The following is a 15,135-nucleotide window of genomic DNA, read 5'->3' on the forward strand; positions in this document are numbered from 1 at the left end:
TAGTTTTCATTTTAGAAAAATGGCCTCCGTCTCATCACCGGTGTCCGGGTGTGACTTTATTTTCATCAGTCATGATGTTTGCATTGCTGCATGAATAACAAAGAGCCGCTGGACCAAATGAGTGTTTCCTGACCCTCCAGACTCCAAAGTGCTGGACCGGCCGCTTCCTGATGAACCTGTGGGCCATCTTCTGCTTACTGGTGCTGTCCAGCTACACAGCCAACCTCGCCGCCGTCATGGTCGGGGAGAAGACCTTCGAGCAAGTGTCTGGGATTCACGATGACAAGGTCAGCCGCAGCACAAGGACAGCACCTCCACTGTACTGTTACAGGGAGTCAGTGATCAGCGAGATGTGTTCTGTGGGGAGCAGGTTTTCATCGTATTCTCTCTGTCTATCTCTCCTCTGTCTGTGGCTTCTGTTTGTAGCTCCATCATCCCTCTCTGGGGTTCCGCTTCGGCACCGTGAGGGAGAGCAGCGCTGAGGATTACATGAAGAAGAGCTTCCCTGAGATGCATGACTACATGCGTCGCTTCAACCAGCCCACCACCCCGGACGGAGTCCACATGTTAAAGTAAGACACACATTTACACGCACACACACAGTAAATCAAAAACACAACACACCTGCATCTTGTTCAAAACGTCTGCTGACAGACTATTTTGTGATGCTTCTAAGAAGCTAAAGAAGAGCTGACGCTTTATAAAAAGGCTGTTGTATTTTTTTTTTCTGCTGAATACTGAATGCAGAACTTCACAGCGGGTCCGACTCAGTTGAAAAGGACAGCTCAGGCGTGGGCTTCCAGTGAGGAGCGGTGGTTTTGAATAATCAGATCTGACACAGTCGGTGTGTTCCGCTTCACTTTAGGAGGCATCGCCGCCTCTGAAGGTTCTCAACACCTCACGCACACATGGAAGGTTAAAAGGAGCGTTGAATATTTCAGCTGAAGTCATTGTCTTTGCCAGGAAAGTTTAGAGTCAAGGTTTGGACCCTCTCTGTTACTGTCCTTTGATCCCCCTCAAGGTCCAGAAGGGGCTCTTCCTTTGGAAGAGGGGCCATACTATAATCAGAAAAGTGTTTTTTGCATTTAAATATTTGTCATTATTATTATTTAACTTGTAAAAATAAATCTGGAAAAGAAAAAAGTGAACAAAAATGTGAAATTTAGGTTATATAATTTCCCAAACCTTATAAAAAGAGTCGATATCCATCAATATATGAAGAACACTTTACAAATAAAGAAAAAAAATCTCTAGCTTAAAATTAAAAAAATGCATTCCCATCATTATTTCCATATAATTATGCACTACTGGCATTAAACATAATAAGTGTGGCATAATTTGAAAATTATTGAATAAATCGAAGTGAACAAAAAGCATATGTGGAACTATAAAATCAAAAAATGTTCTATTTTCATTTCCTAATTTTGGCACTCCTGGAATTCCATACAGGTATTGCATATGATCTGTGGAATTATTAGCAAATAAATTGTAAAAACAAAAAAATATATATATATATATTTTCCTAATCTCTGTATTCTGCTGCACTTCACTGTACTACACTTAAAAACCACAAAACAGAATGGATTATCAAAAAATGTTTGTCCACAATAATAACAGAAATTCAACATTGGCACACTCGATAAAAAATAAACTGCGTTTGCTTCATCGACACATCCGCAGCCGGCAGAAGCGCATCGATGCTGAGATAGTGCCTATGCTGACTTGATGATACAAGATGAAGATACAAAGTACTTCTTCAGCATGAGCAGGGGGAAATGAAGGATGCCTGCGATGCGAAACAGAAGTCGGAGCAATACAGTCAAGCAGCGTGTGGCTGGAAAATACTGTGCTGTGCAGAATTACTGACCCCGATACTGCACTCAAATCTGAACAGCGAAAAATACACTTATACCCACAGAGGAAATAATGTATGAGCTTCACACACACAAACGCTCTGGAGAGAGTGCACACCACTGAGGCTGCACATGAGGTGTGTATGTGTATGAGATGGGTATTCAAGTTTGTCTGTACTTTCCGTGGTCACATAATATAACACGCAGTGAGTCACTTTTGGCTCGAGTCATTTGATCGGGCTGTGAGAGCCAGAGCAGCTGGAGAGAAGATCCAGGAGGAGAGTGGAAGTTGAAACGTCTCACAGTCAACCTGTTGAAGTGGTGGCGCTGGAGCTATCGCTGTGTAATGCACGGCAACAAAAACAAGATCATGCCGGAGTGTGTGTGCGCGGCTGTTGCCATGGCAACCTAAACCGCGTTGCACGCCGTGAATATGAACCTGGATGGAAGGATGGAAGTGGTGTCAGCTTACATTTTAATCCACGAGTCACTGGCTCATTAGATGGGAGCTGAAGACTCAGGAGGTAAAATCTATCTGGCAGGAAGTCAACCGCTCGAGTTGTACAGGGTTCTGTTTGGGGTCAAAGACTGTGATTGACTTTTTCTGAATCCCGGAAGAGTCAAACCTCATGGATTCATTTCCGACAACGGCTTCACTGCCTGCCAGCCACACTATAGTTGATAAAGTTAGATTTAGCGCAGAGAGAAAATGTTTACTCAGCTTTAGTGCGATAAATTGAGATTAAATAGTTTCTATTGACAACCCTCATTATATCTCAACAAATTATTGTTTTTATTTTATGTATATAACGTTGGAAGCAAAATATATATATATAAAAAAACCTTTTAAAATGGATTTAAAAAAAACAGCAGCTTCTTCATCCCCCCACCTCAGGTCAATATGTGCATTTATTTGCTGATCATTGACTCTTGTACCCAGAGAGGGTTCCTGGTGTGTAGCCAGCGAAGTGACTTGTCATCAAAGCTGCACCGTGACTTCACAATCCGCCTCCTCTCCTCTCATCCCCTTTTTTTTCCCTGTCCCCTCCGAGGCTCTGTAAAGAGTGGAGCAATATGCAGTATAATGAGAAAAAAGTGTTGCTAACATACGCTGACGGGACGGTGGAGATGCTCAACGTGACCCCCCCGGGCCGCGTAAACTTCTGCCATATTCTTGTGTGTCCAATTTATATGCTTTCAATTGGGGGAATATTTCAGGTTTCAATAAGCGCAGCTAATTTTAAGTCCCTGCCTCCAGTTTATTATTGTTTCGGGGATAATTTCACAGTCGTGTGGTCTGTTGCTTGTTTGTCCTTGGTGTGAAAATGGTGGCTGTTATCTGTACTTCTCCACACATTTTCCTATGCAGACATATTCCATGCTTGTTTCTAAAAAAGTACACCATAAAACACCTCATGGATTCTCTGGAAATAATTTGATGTAGTACATATGCCAGGCCTGTAGAGGCGCTGTAATGCTCTAGCAACAAACAAGAAGACGGTACGACGCTGATGTGCGGATCAATCCTGAAATATCGATAGCGCCGATACCAGATCTTGATTCTCTGAAACCGATTCTCAAAACAAAATATTGATATATATATATATATATATATATATGGCTCTGCTTACAGTCGGCCATGACATTGTATATATGTTAAATATATACAATGTTGTTAAAAAACAATAGTAAATATACTATTGTTCTTTAACAAAAACCTGTGAGTGAGGGAACGGTGATAATGTTGAATGCATTGTCTACATATTCAGTATTTTCATGTTAACATCATCATGTGGAATTACATGTACAGTTGTTGTTAATAATTAAAGAATATTTTTAATGTTTTATTTTTTCAGAATAAATAAATAAACAATAAACAAGTCGCTCATCCTTGTATTCTTAAGGAAGCGATGATAAGGTGTAGTCACATATATGTAGGTATCGGTGTCGCCGATACCAGTCTGAACATCAGGACACTACGATGCTTTCGTAAGTGATTATTAGCACTGGAGCATAAGCAAATTCATCGATAGGTGTTTAAGTTTGCCGTCAAGTGTGGAAGAGCGAAGGGTTAGATGGAGGAGAAACCTTGTAAACAAACTCCCATAGATATTACATGTGTTCTGCTGCTGTCAAATGTCAGTCGCAGCGATAATCTTCCATGTTTTGATCGATGTTGTGACTGGAGAACCCGAAGTGAAGAGAGTATGCAGCAGGTTCATCGGTGAGTTAGCGTGAAGACTTGGAATCATCTAAAGTTGACAGTGATGAGTTGGTCTCTGTCATGCGGCCGATCATAACTGCCAGTCATCCTGCTATCTCTTCCACTGTAGACGGGGAAGTCAATCCATGAAGCTGCTGGTATTCTAATAGTATTTTTTTTTTCAGCTCTGGGAGACGCTCCTCTGCGAAACACTGAGACAGCAGTGGTTTTTTCCTACTGCTTATTTCAATATTCTGAACCTGATCGTGTGCTTGCTGTTGTGTCTGACTGCGGGATGTTTACAGTGAAATGCTTTCTCCCCGATCACGCTGCTCATATCGGCACTTCAGTAAGAGGACAACAGAAGTCATTTAAATTTGTGTTCAGATAAGCCACACAAATGTAATGGTGGTGCAGAATTTTTTTTTTAACTTGGAAAAAAAAATAGATGGAGTATGTTTAAAAAAAATAATGACACTAATAATAATAATACATAAAAACAAAAACATAGTTATTACACAGTAATTATACACATAATATTGTGAAATTAGTTCTTGTTTTTTAAAAACATTACTTTAAAAAAGCGAAATAAAAAGTTATTATTTATTAGAAAGGTAGGCAGGCAAATAAAAATACATTTTTTAACATTTAGAGTAGGAACAGATATCAATTGTTGTAAATATTTGTGGTGGAAATTCATGTTTAAATGTGGGAAAATAATAAGTAGAACAACCCAAGAAATTATTTCAATATGAAAAGGGCTTTTGTCTTCTCACCCACGGCGTCACTTCACTTTAGAAATCATCTTTAGTCAGAAATGTCAGCTCTCCAGAGATGTGCTGGATCATGAGTTGTTGAATGGGCGCTGTTAACCTCCGCCGTGTTGCGCCGACTGTCCAGAAAGTTATCTTCCGCCGCCGCGGTCTCGCTCGGGACACTGTGTAATTAGAGGTCAATTAGGTTGAGGGGGATCGATATCTCCGGAGTAACAGAGTCATGGGCGCTATGTGTCGGCCCTTATCGGGCTGCCACAGTCCCGGTTGGTTTAGGTGATGATGTATGTGTTTACACGGCCGACGAGAAGGTAGTAAATCTCGTCCTGTTTATAAATGACAACAGCAGAGCTCCGCGCTGAATACAGGCTGAAGTTTGGGACAAGTTTGGGGAAGTTCTGGAGGCGTGGAGATGATGAGGAAGTTTATTGATCACTTATTGCTTCTTGTTTTTGTTTGTGTGTGTGTGTGTGTGTGTGTGTGTGCGTACGTGCGTGTGCCCGTGTGTGTGTGGTGATGAAGGACAGATCCTCCTACCCTGGATGCCTTCATCATGGACAAAGCGCTGCTGGACTTTGAGGTCTCTATCGACGCGGACTGCAAGTTGCTCACTGTGGGAAAGCCGTTCGCTATTGAAGGTGGGCACATACACATACGTGCACACACACACTCATGCACACACACACACACACACACATGGAAATGGTTTGAAACTCCTGTCCATGCTTCTCTGGGGATGTGGCGACTTCAGCATGTTCCTCGTGTGTCTTGTTTTTGTTGAAGTTTGCTGCCAGGAGTTGCTTCGTTTCTCGCCGTTATATATATACATGTTTTATTTTCGGACCAGGTAACTTTTTCAACATGTCCTTAACTTTACATTACAGTTGGGAAGTAAACCCATTTTGACATTTCTACGCATTTCATAAACTGGAGGGTTGTAGATGCACATGTGGCCCAGAAGTTTGGTCAGAATCCCTCGCCTAACTAATTTAATGTAAACACTTGGAAGCTTCAGTTGCTGCAGAAAACCCAGCATACATATGCACACAGCTCCGCGCACGCAGGCGCACGCTGAGCAAGCCCACAGGCGCTCTCCATCGCACAGTCGTATCCATCATGCTGGAGATCAAATGCAGTCGTTGGCTGCACCGCTGACACAACATTCACTGTCTGAACCGAGAACCCGCAGGGTGGAACAAAAAGGCATCAAAAATTCACACATATACCAAGCCAGAACATTTTTTGGCTACTCATGCACGGGTCAAACCTGCTGCAGCACGAGCAGAACGCACAGATCGGTCCTCTCGTCAGGATCCCACCTCTGACACACACACTCGCACACACACCTGTCTGATGTGGAGCCGTGCTGTTTCTGAGTGGAGCCGCTTATTTTCCAAAAAAGAAGAAGGTAATTGTTTCACCTTCATGTTTAAACTGCTCCAGCGTCTGACGCCAGGTATGAATAAATGGAGTGCAGGACAAGGTTACAACAAACAGTTTAATGGTTGGACACAGTCGACTTTCACTTTATTGTGCTGTCAGCGATGGTTCAGGCGTGTGACGGAGCGACTGAGCGGAGACAAAGCTTTTATTGGGAATGAACAGTCCTCACATCAGAGAGAGGCGGAAGAGGCTGGGGGAGAATAAAAGAGATGAAAATCTTCAGTCGGAGCCGTCATCGTATAGAAGAGGTGATTATTTTAGGGCAACACAAAGGTCAGCACTGAGCTGACAACTCTGTTTTGAGCTCTTAAACCCGCTCCTTACCCGTACGGTACGGGTGGCTGTCCATGTGGACTCTCCACTGAGCTTGGGTCCACAGCTGAATCCCAAATACTAGACTCTTTTTAAGAACACTTTCTAACACCCTCGACTTGATGCATTGATTTTACAGAGCGTCTTGTGAGATTGCCAAACAAGTTTGTGCCGAACAAGGAAAATATCATCACAAACCTGAAATCTCAGATGAAATTGCCAAACTCACGGCCCGTGGGCCAAATCCAGCCCGCCAATTTCATGTGGCAGATCGTCAACAAGACAGGTCAAGTCAAGATGTCGTGGCCCATCAGGTGACAGGCCGGCATGTGGAGATTCTGAATCAATCGAGTTAATCTGGATAGATCTTAAAACTAGATGGAGCTAGATGTGCTTCAAAAAGACAGTCAGGTTGTTGTGAGTTTGTGTTTTGAAGCTGACAACAGAGAAGCTCACATCTGCTTCTAGTTTTTCCCTTCCTTCAAAGAATGTTGTTTACAGACTGTTCAGTATTTCGTTTGGCCCCTGGCCCCTCCCTCTGGGGCTTCCTCCTTCTGTTTTCTCCAGTGCCTCCATTTGTTCTTTCCTTTGTCCAACATGTTTCCTGTCTCTCCTCTCCGCGTGTCCAACATCTGTCCTCCCTAACTTTGTCTCCAAACTTCCCCACGTGTCCCTTTGATAGAGTGATCTTGTCCTTCCAAGTCGACCCGATGAAAACCTGAGCATCTCAACTCTGACTCTTCCATCGGTTTTTCTTGTCCCCGTGACAGAGCTACTGTCTCTAAACATCATCCCCTTCACTCTGGCTACACTCCTCTGCCACAGATCACACCTCACAGTTGTCCCCATCCGTCACACCCTGCCTGCACTCTCCTCTTCGCCTGAACTCATCTGTCATCTCTTCCTCTCTCAGTTCCACTGAGCTTCATTCCTCTTCTCCCCCGCTTGTACCTCCACCTCTCCAACTCATCTTCACCCTCACCACAGATCAGCAAACATCATGCTCCATGGTGGCTGCTCTCTAGCCTTGTCTCTTGCCCCCTTCTTGGCTTCTCTCCACTGGCTGCCTGTGACTATTAGAACTGATTTGTTCTTCTGTTCATTTTTAAAGCTTTAAATGTTCTTGCCCTTCAGTACCGAGTAGAGCTTTCTCCGTGGTCCTTCAGGTCAGCTGACTAGCTGCTCCTGGAGGGACCTAAAGCTAAGCGGAAGATGAGAGGAGACCACACTTTCTCAGTCTGTGGGCCCTGGCTATGGAATGCCCTCCCTCCCCATGTTAGACACTTTTAAAAGACTTCTTAAAACACACTTTTACTCTTTGGCTTTTGTACAACAGCACAGTTGATCTTGTTAGTCATTTTTAGTGTCTAAATTTTATGCATTTATGGTATGGTATGGTCTGTCAGTCTGCTCAGTAACTCGAGTTGCAAAGTGGTGACGGCGACTCACTGAAGTTCAAGATGAAAATAGACTCTCTACATGGCTGTTGGTGGCAAAGAGGCTGGTCTCAGTATAAAAAAAACACAACAGGGATTTTAACCGACAACCCTCTCTGGGGTTTCCCCAGAATGGTCCAAAAACCGAGGGGATACCTGGTCAGCAGACGGGCTGCAGCAGCACCGGCCCACAAATGATACCAAGTTGGTCAAACAATGATGGCGCAGAAAACTTCCTCTGCAGTCTGTCAATATTGTTTCATTCCAGTCAGTTTGATGTATGAACATCAGACTAATCACCAGCCTGCTCACTAGTGTAATCGCTTATTTAATTACTGTGTTTAGAGAGATGTTCATTATTATAATCAGCTTCTGTGCTCATTATGTTAATCGCACTGTTTGACTGTCAGACTATAAATTCGGGCTTTAAACACAAGAGCACTGGTGGCTTTCAGCAGCCATGAAGAGCAGTGGAGACTCACTGGAAATAAATCTGGCGGCCATTACTGCCTGCCGGTCACATGGTTTGTTCCCTTCACCATGTGACAGCGCGAGGAGCGTGGTATCTGTTGCTGGGAATGAGAGGCTCAGTTGTCTTTGAAGTCGCTGTTGTTGCTGCTCAGATCACAAAGGCCTCACTGTCACTGAAGCTCTGGTTCTCCGTCAAGAGCAAGCGATATCAAACGTGCCGAGAGAAAGCTGTCTCTCCCGGGAGGAGGAGGAGGTTGGACATGAACCGGTCAGCCAGCAGCATAGTTTGTGACTCAGGAGGGGAGCGTGGAGATGGAAAGGGAAACAGTAGAAGGGACTTGCTGCTTGGAAAAAATGATGGACTGCGCAGTGATGTTCAAGCAGTTCACACAAACATTTTTTGTTTTGATAGCATGGTTAAAGCGGTTATCTCACAGAGATTTTGTTCAACTTCAGCTGTTACTGGCTCATCCATTGCTGAATGAACAAAATTACTGCAGGAAAATGACATTTATTTTACTGTGTAAAATCAGCCTGATGATCCAGTCTGCATCCAGTCTATATAAGAGGAAGTGAGTGGGTTTAGGTTGGGTTGAATACATCCAGAAGCTGAGGTACCCATGTGCTGGTGGGTCACTGCTGGCTGCCTCAGTTTAGGATGAACCCAGATCTTGCCTAATTCTCTCGGCTCCTGAATCAATCTGCTCGCTTGGACGTGCTGATGATTCCCCCTGGACTGCAGATCTCTCAGCCTGTGGTCAACCAGGAAGCATGGCTTTCTGAAGTGGTGATGTGAGCTCGGATGTGCCTCACCCTGAGGGGGCACTGTGTGACCTCTGTACGTCCCTGGCGTTCAGTATGGAGTGAATCAAACAATTCTAGCTTCAACTGTTGCTCACCAAAACTTACCATCAGCAGCGGAACCAAACACTCTGGTGACGGGTCAGGACCACCAGCCAAGGCTGTTCATGAAACTCCATGAAGAACTAAGAACAGCAATAGAAAATATGAGGGCAAAACATCAAAAAACACATAAAAACAGGAATAAAAAACAACAAAAAGAGGGAGAGATCAGAACCATGGAAATCAAGAGCAATTCTCCTATTGTCCTCACGCTCGATGATCACCTGGGGGAATCACAGCTGTCAAGCGGTGGAGCGGAGCACTAGCCAACCAGGAGGCATCACCCTCCCTCAAGCGACAACACCTGGTGCCTACCTGTGATTTAGTCCGTTATATTTCCCATCTCATCTCATTCTCTTCCGCTGCTTCCCGATGGGAACCCACCGCAGCTGACTGGGGGAAAGTCAGGAGACCCCTTGAACAGATGTGGGGTGTACCCCAAAAAACAGGTCGCTGAGCTCATGTAGACAAATAAGACCCAAACCTACGAACAATTTAGAGTGTTGGATTCATGTTTGTTTTTGGAGTGTAGAAGGAAACCAGACATACAGACGCCGCAGAGAAAGGAAGCAAGTTACCACTGCCCCAGTTTCAGAACTTAGAACGTTAATGTCTTTTCCTCTTTCCTCACGATCCGAGATGAACCAAGGTGAAAGCCTGAAGTCAAGTTAAGGACTTGTAGGCGAAACTTGCAACTCCATAACATGAATGTGAATCAGACTGTTGTCTGCGGTGATGGAATCTCGCAGCACGGGACCCTGTTTTCGGATCGTCTGTCAGTCAAAGCTCAGCCCGGGAATGACCCCGCTCCCACATTCCCCACTCACAAACAACTTAATAATCACCCGAGACTTCCGCGGCTTTCTTCCGCGCATCAGACAAAGTCAGCCAGGAGACATCATAATAGGCGGTGGCTGGGAAGGGGGAAGCATCGCGGGTCTCATCTGTATGCAGCGCGGGTCACTTTCATGACTCCTCGATTCAGGCAAGACGACGGATGCACTCCTTCTTTGGTCCCTACAACGGCTTCTGTGAGGGCGAGTGCGTTTTCTGTTGGCAGAAGAAAGAGCAGGAAATGGATTCAGGGAGGAGGAAATGACACCGGAGTTGATGAAAACAAATGGGCAAGAACAATAGAGATAAGAAAGGAGGGCCTGGTGGAAGAGGTGAGGGGATACTCCAGTGATGCTTGAGGAAGAGTTCAAAGTTTTTCATTTACCCGACGCCAGTTGGCCCGCTTCTGCAGCTCCGGTGATAAACGAAGCAGTCAGCAGGGTCTTCTAATCAAGACCAACCTTTACCCCAAAACACCGGTGGAAGAAGAGGAGAGGAGGGGGGTGGACAAGGAAAAAGAGATGATGCAGTCGGGGAAGTGAGGAGGGAGTATATGGGCCATATGAGGATGCCTGCAGGATTTATGGAGCACCTTGTGGTGGGGAGATACTGCAGGACGTGTGTCTGTGGAGTGGGCGCGGGCGGCTCAGGTCGAGAGAGACGCAGTCGCGGTGCTTGCCTTTCCACTGAGTGCTGTTGGGAGATGTTTACGACAATCCAGACACACCCCATTAATAACATCGCCTTCAAGCACGCACGCTCCCTCCGCGCTGGTTTGTCTGTGTGTGCTTGTGCATAAGTGCTCGGCTCAGTCGAGCAGGAAGAGGCACGGCTGAAGAGCCCATGAGCCTGTCACAAGAGTTTGTTGCCAAGGTGAGAGCAAGGCGGCTTGGCTTTTCACCGACTTTGTGCTAAAGTATGCAGCAATGCAAACCTGATCAGCTTCACACCTTGGCTCGTTCATTTTTACATTTCCAAATATTGAAATCTGCTCTTCTGTTTTAGGGAAAAAAATGGAAATATCAAAACAAAATATCTCTGTTTTCATGTCTTTCCCTCCACGGATTCATGGGACACTAACCCACCCTCACTCCCATGGCGTGATATATTGTGGACTACTGTCGAAAGTGACAGAAATGCTTGAGGGGCTTTAAATAGCAATTCATACGTTGCACGTTGAACAAAAGAAGCGCCTCCCATGTTTCAACGTACATCTTTCTTTTATACTGCCCACTGCATCACGAGGCAGAGGCAGAACATCTTCTTCTTCTTCTTCTTCTCATCCAAGCAATGCAAAGAGTGAAGATAATTCTTTCATTCATTACACTAGTGAGCATCATTCATTTCATTTTATTCTAAAGCTTGTGACTTTACTTCAGTCATGAAACCTATTGAAGCTCACTGATATATTCAGCATTTATAAAACGATATTCCTGAAATGAGCTGCATGGGGGAGGTCTGTGTTCCTACAGTGCTTCATCTTTCTGTCCCTTTATTATATTGTGTGTACAGATATTAAACAACATCCACCTTTCCAACACTTTCATTTTGGTGATATCGTCCGATTTTTCTATCCGACTTCTGGTTTGCTTCAGCCACAGTCATTTTTCCTTGCATCTTGAACCATGAGCTCTGACACTATGGCTTCATGACTGCAGCCCAGGTTCAGTCAGGGGAGCGTCGTGTGTGTGTGGGGGGGTTTGTGACTGGCAGCTTTGGGACTGCACGCCTGAGAGGGAATATGTTACTGTCTTCGGAGGACGAATCCAAACAAATGACAAGTGGCTGCCCACTTGTACTCCCTGATTTGACTGAGTGCCTGAACGTAAGGGGGTGGGGATGGGGGCTGATGACAGAACATCCGCCTTGCTGCTGGGAAAAAAAAAAGAAAAGACAGATGGGAAAAACAAAGCAACGGGCACCGCCGAGGAGCTGCACGATAAAGAGAAGAATGGAGTGAAGCAGAAATTGAAGGAAAATGATGGGATGACAGAGATAAGCAGCCGACTTAAATGAAGACGAGGCCGGCGGCGGAGGAAATGGCGGGAAGAAAATGAAGACGAGCGTTGTCATGTAGGAAGCAGAGTGTGGCAGTTTCATGGACCCACGTTTCTGTCCAAACCTCTGGAAAACCTGACAGCCCTAAACTCCGCTGTCTGATGGTGGTCCCATTAAATAAAGAGACTGGTGCCACATGGGTTTGTTAATCCTGGTGCTGTGGATTGTTTAAAATAAAACAGTTTTCGATCAGGCCCTGGAGCCACTCCCATGATCCCTGCAGGCGTGTTGCTGGGGACACGGCGCCCTCCCGGACCATCATGATGGAAGGTGCATGTTGAGGAACTCAGAAATAGCTCTGTACTACTGGAGGGGTCAAAGAAACGCCTGTGTGAGAAACCCTCTGGGATAAATCAGATGAACGCTGAAGGTTCCAGACGATTGAAGGGCTGTAACAGCCAGTGAGTCGCCTGGACTAGTGTGGGACTCAGGGAAGGCTTTCAACTGGCTGTACGAGGTTGTCACCTCCACCTAGTTGAAGAGGTTCTTCTGAGTACAATAAGAAACAGCACTACTCTCCTCTTTAAAGACTTAAGTCCAGTGCACACTTGTTTCTGATTTGGAAGAGGGGTGTGATTGACTTGTCAGGGTGGTTTCTGTGGTGTGCAAACAGGGACCAAGAGTGGCAGGTGTGTTGAGGCTCTAGCTTGCTGGACCTATCCCGCTGAAGGTAGCTTGTTCTGGGGTTTCTTCGATGGGACTTATTACGACTGTGCGGTGGCTAAATGACTGTGCCAAAGCTTGTTCCAGATGATGGTTGTCTTCATCAAACCCCAGCCACCTCACATGATGGCTTTGGGCTGCAGTGAGCCCCGTCTTTGCCTCAACTCAAGGAGCATAGTTCCATAAAACTGAGGTGTCAAGCACAGTAGTTTTAATGGAGTCTGACACCAGTGTCCATTTCGGTTATTGAAGGGTAATTTGAGTGTCTACTCTACATAGATTTTCCTCCCAACAGTGGAGACAGTGTGTTTTTCTTCTTGAAGCACGGGCATCCATCTGCCGTCTCATCTTTCATTGCATTCATTTTCACCTGTATTCACTGGGTCTGTGAAGGACATGGTGTCAACCTGCTCTGAAGTCCACTTCAAACTGAACTTGAATTGATTTCTGTGTTAAATTCTAAGCTCCAGTGGGCCATATAAAATGATTGGGCGTGCCAGATTTGGTCCCCAGGCCTCGAGTTTGACTAATCATTTTCCTCATGACAAGCTCAGTTTGAACCGACCATCTGCTCCTCCAAGTAAATGGAGTTACATGTCATTGCTGTGTGCCATTATATCAGATCTTAAACCAGTATTTAGTTCTGCTTGGATCCTTCGTAAAATCCAGAACACACTCACTTGAAACTATTTCTGTGTGTGCATAATACACACTCAAGGACAAGGGGGGCACTGCAACGTAAATACAAAAAGTACATAAGTTTATTTCAAACAGGAAACTGCTGAAATACTTTTGAATACCTTTCAATTTAAAAAGTGACAGTCACAAAGTATAGGGATTTCATTGTACACACAAGTGTGCAAAGCTTTTATCATATTTAAACTGCACTCTGTACAAAAATGCATTTCATATAATGCATGTGTACATTCCTGTAGTGATGTACTTTGCACTGAGATATGTGTGAAACATGTCTTATGCTGGACAGTTATGACAATATTATTAGACTTTGTTCTTCAAGCCTCACTCCTGTGAGTGTGCAACATGTGTGTCGAAGTGGTCCTTGACATCGCTGCGGTCGAAAGAAAAAAAGAAAACACTTTCTCTCCAGTCACAAGGAGAGCAACTTTCTCTGGAGGAGCACTTGAGACTCAAGATGTTCCTCAGGCATCTAGGTGCAGCGCTGACTGATAGAAAACTGCTGACAAAGTCTGTCAGCTATTTTGCAATCTCATCTCGCTGGAGCTTCGGTCGATGAGTTTTGATTTTTAATCGAGCGGCAGAGGGAGGTACAGTAGCGGTAAATCAGATCATTTTCTCTGTTGACATTTCAGCTAGTTCCTCCATGAGAACTTCAAGATATGAAAATGAATCTAGTGAGGAAGCACTTTTTGTTGATCTGTTTTTATTTGGTTTCACAGTTCACAATTACAGTGTCGTATAATATGAACTCACCTTATTTCCTCTGAGTGTAAAGATTTATTATGACGTATTTGTACATGTATTTTGTGAATGTACGTTGTTTATTTATTGTTCAGTGACCCATCAATTCCATCACCTAAACTCAGAAGAAGCAGTTCATTATTAGATGAAAACTTTCCAGTGTCGTCACTGATGAAAAACGAACATGCTCTTCATACTAAAGTCATGGAACTCCAGGAGACGGCTTCCTCCGGAGCATCAAAGCTTGACGCAACAAAGAGCAACAATGGAGCCAAATAACAAGGAAACTGAGGCTAAATTCTTCATTAAACCCGCTGACATCCTTTAAGGTTATTGCTGTAATGACTGCAGTGTCTCCCCAACACTGCCACTTCTTTAGAGGCGAACAGAGTCCAAGACCATCAGGAGCTGGTTTTGCTCCGGCGTGGTTGAATATTTCATGTCCTGCTATAATGAGATGCAATACTGACTGTGCAATTAGAAGTACTGTCAGACTGGAAGACATATACGCCAATTATAGCAGGGCTTTTCTTAGCTCGTCGCGTGTTTTAAACCGTCACTAGTTCAAGTCGTAAAGTCCAAGTTTTATCGCGACCAAACATTTGTTCATTTATCATCAGCTGCTTTACCACAGGGAGTTCAGGGGTTTATAATGCGACTGAGAGGCTTTAGAAACTCCGGCTCTTGAGGGTTTCACAGTGTTCTACACAGTGTTCTGTGTCACTGGTTATATATACTTTTCATCA

The 15,135-nt window shown here is 44.6% G+C and overlaps 1 protein-coding gene across 3 annotated transcripts in view; it reads left to right on the forward strand.

The window, feature by feature from the left end:
• The window catches only part of grin3ba (glutamate receptor, ionotropic, N-methyl-D-aspartate 3Ba), a 131,922-nt gene that overhangs the window by 98,410 nt on the left and 18,377 nt on the right, over nucleotides 1–15,135 (forward strand). For all 3 annotated transcript variants that reach the window (XR_008412635.1, XR_008412634.1, XM_053844685.1), the window contains exons 8-10: nucleotides 141–287; nucleotides 427–572; nucleotides 5,352–5,467. Coding sequence is in view for 1 of the 3 variants with exons in the window: in XM_053844685.1 (XP_053700660.1) it covers nucleotides 141–287; nucleotides 427–572; nucleotides 5,352–5,467 (409 nt within the window). In the remaining 2 variants the exon portion in view is untranslated. The remainder of the gene's footprint in view (nucleotides 1–140; nucleotides 288–426; nucleotides 573–5,351; nucleotides 5,468–15,135) is intronic.

Source organism: Synchiropus splendidus, chromosome 16, assembly GCF_027744825.2.
Source record: "Synchiropus splendidus isolate RoL2022-P1 chromosome 16, RoL_Sspl_1.0, whole genome shotgun sequence".
NCBI classification, from domain to species: domain Eukaryota; kingdom Metazoa; phylum Chordata; class Actinopteri; order Syngnathiformes; family Callionymidae; genus Synchiropus; species Synchiropus splendidus.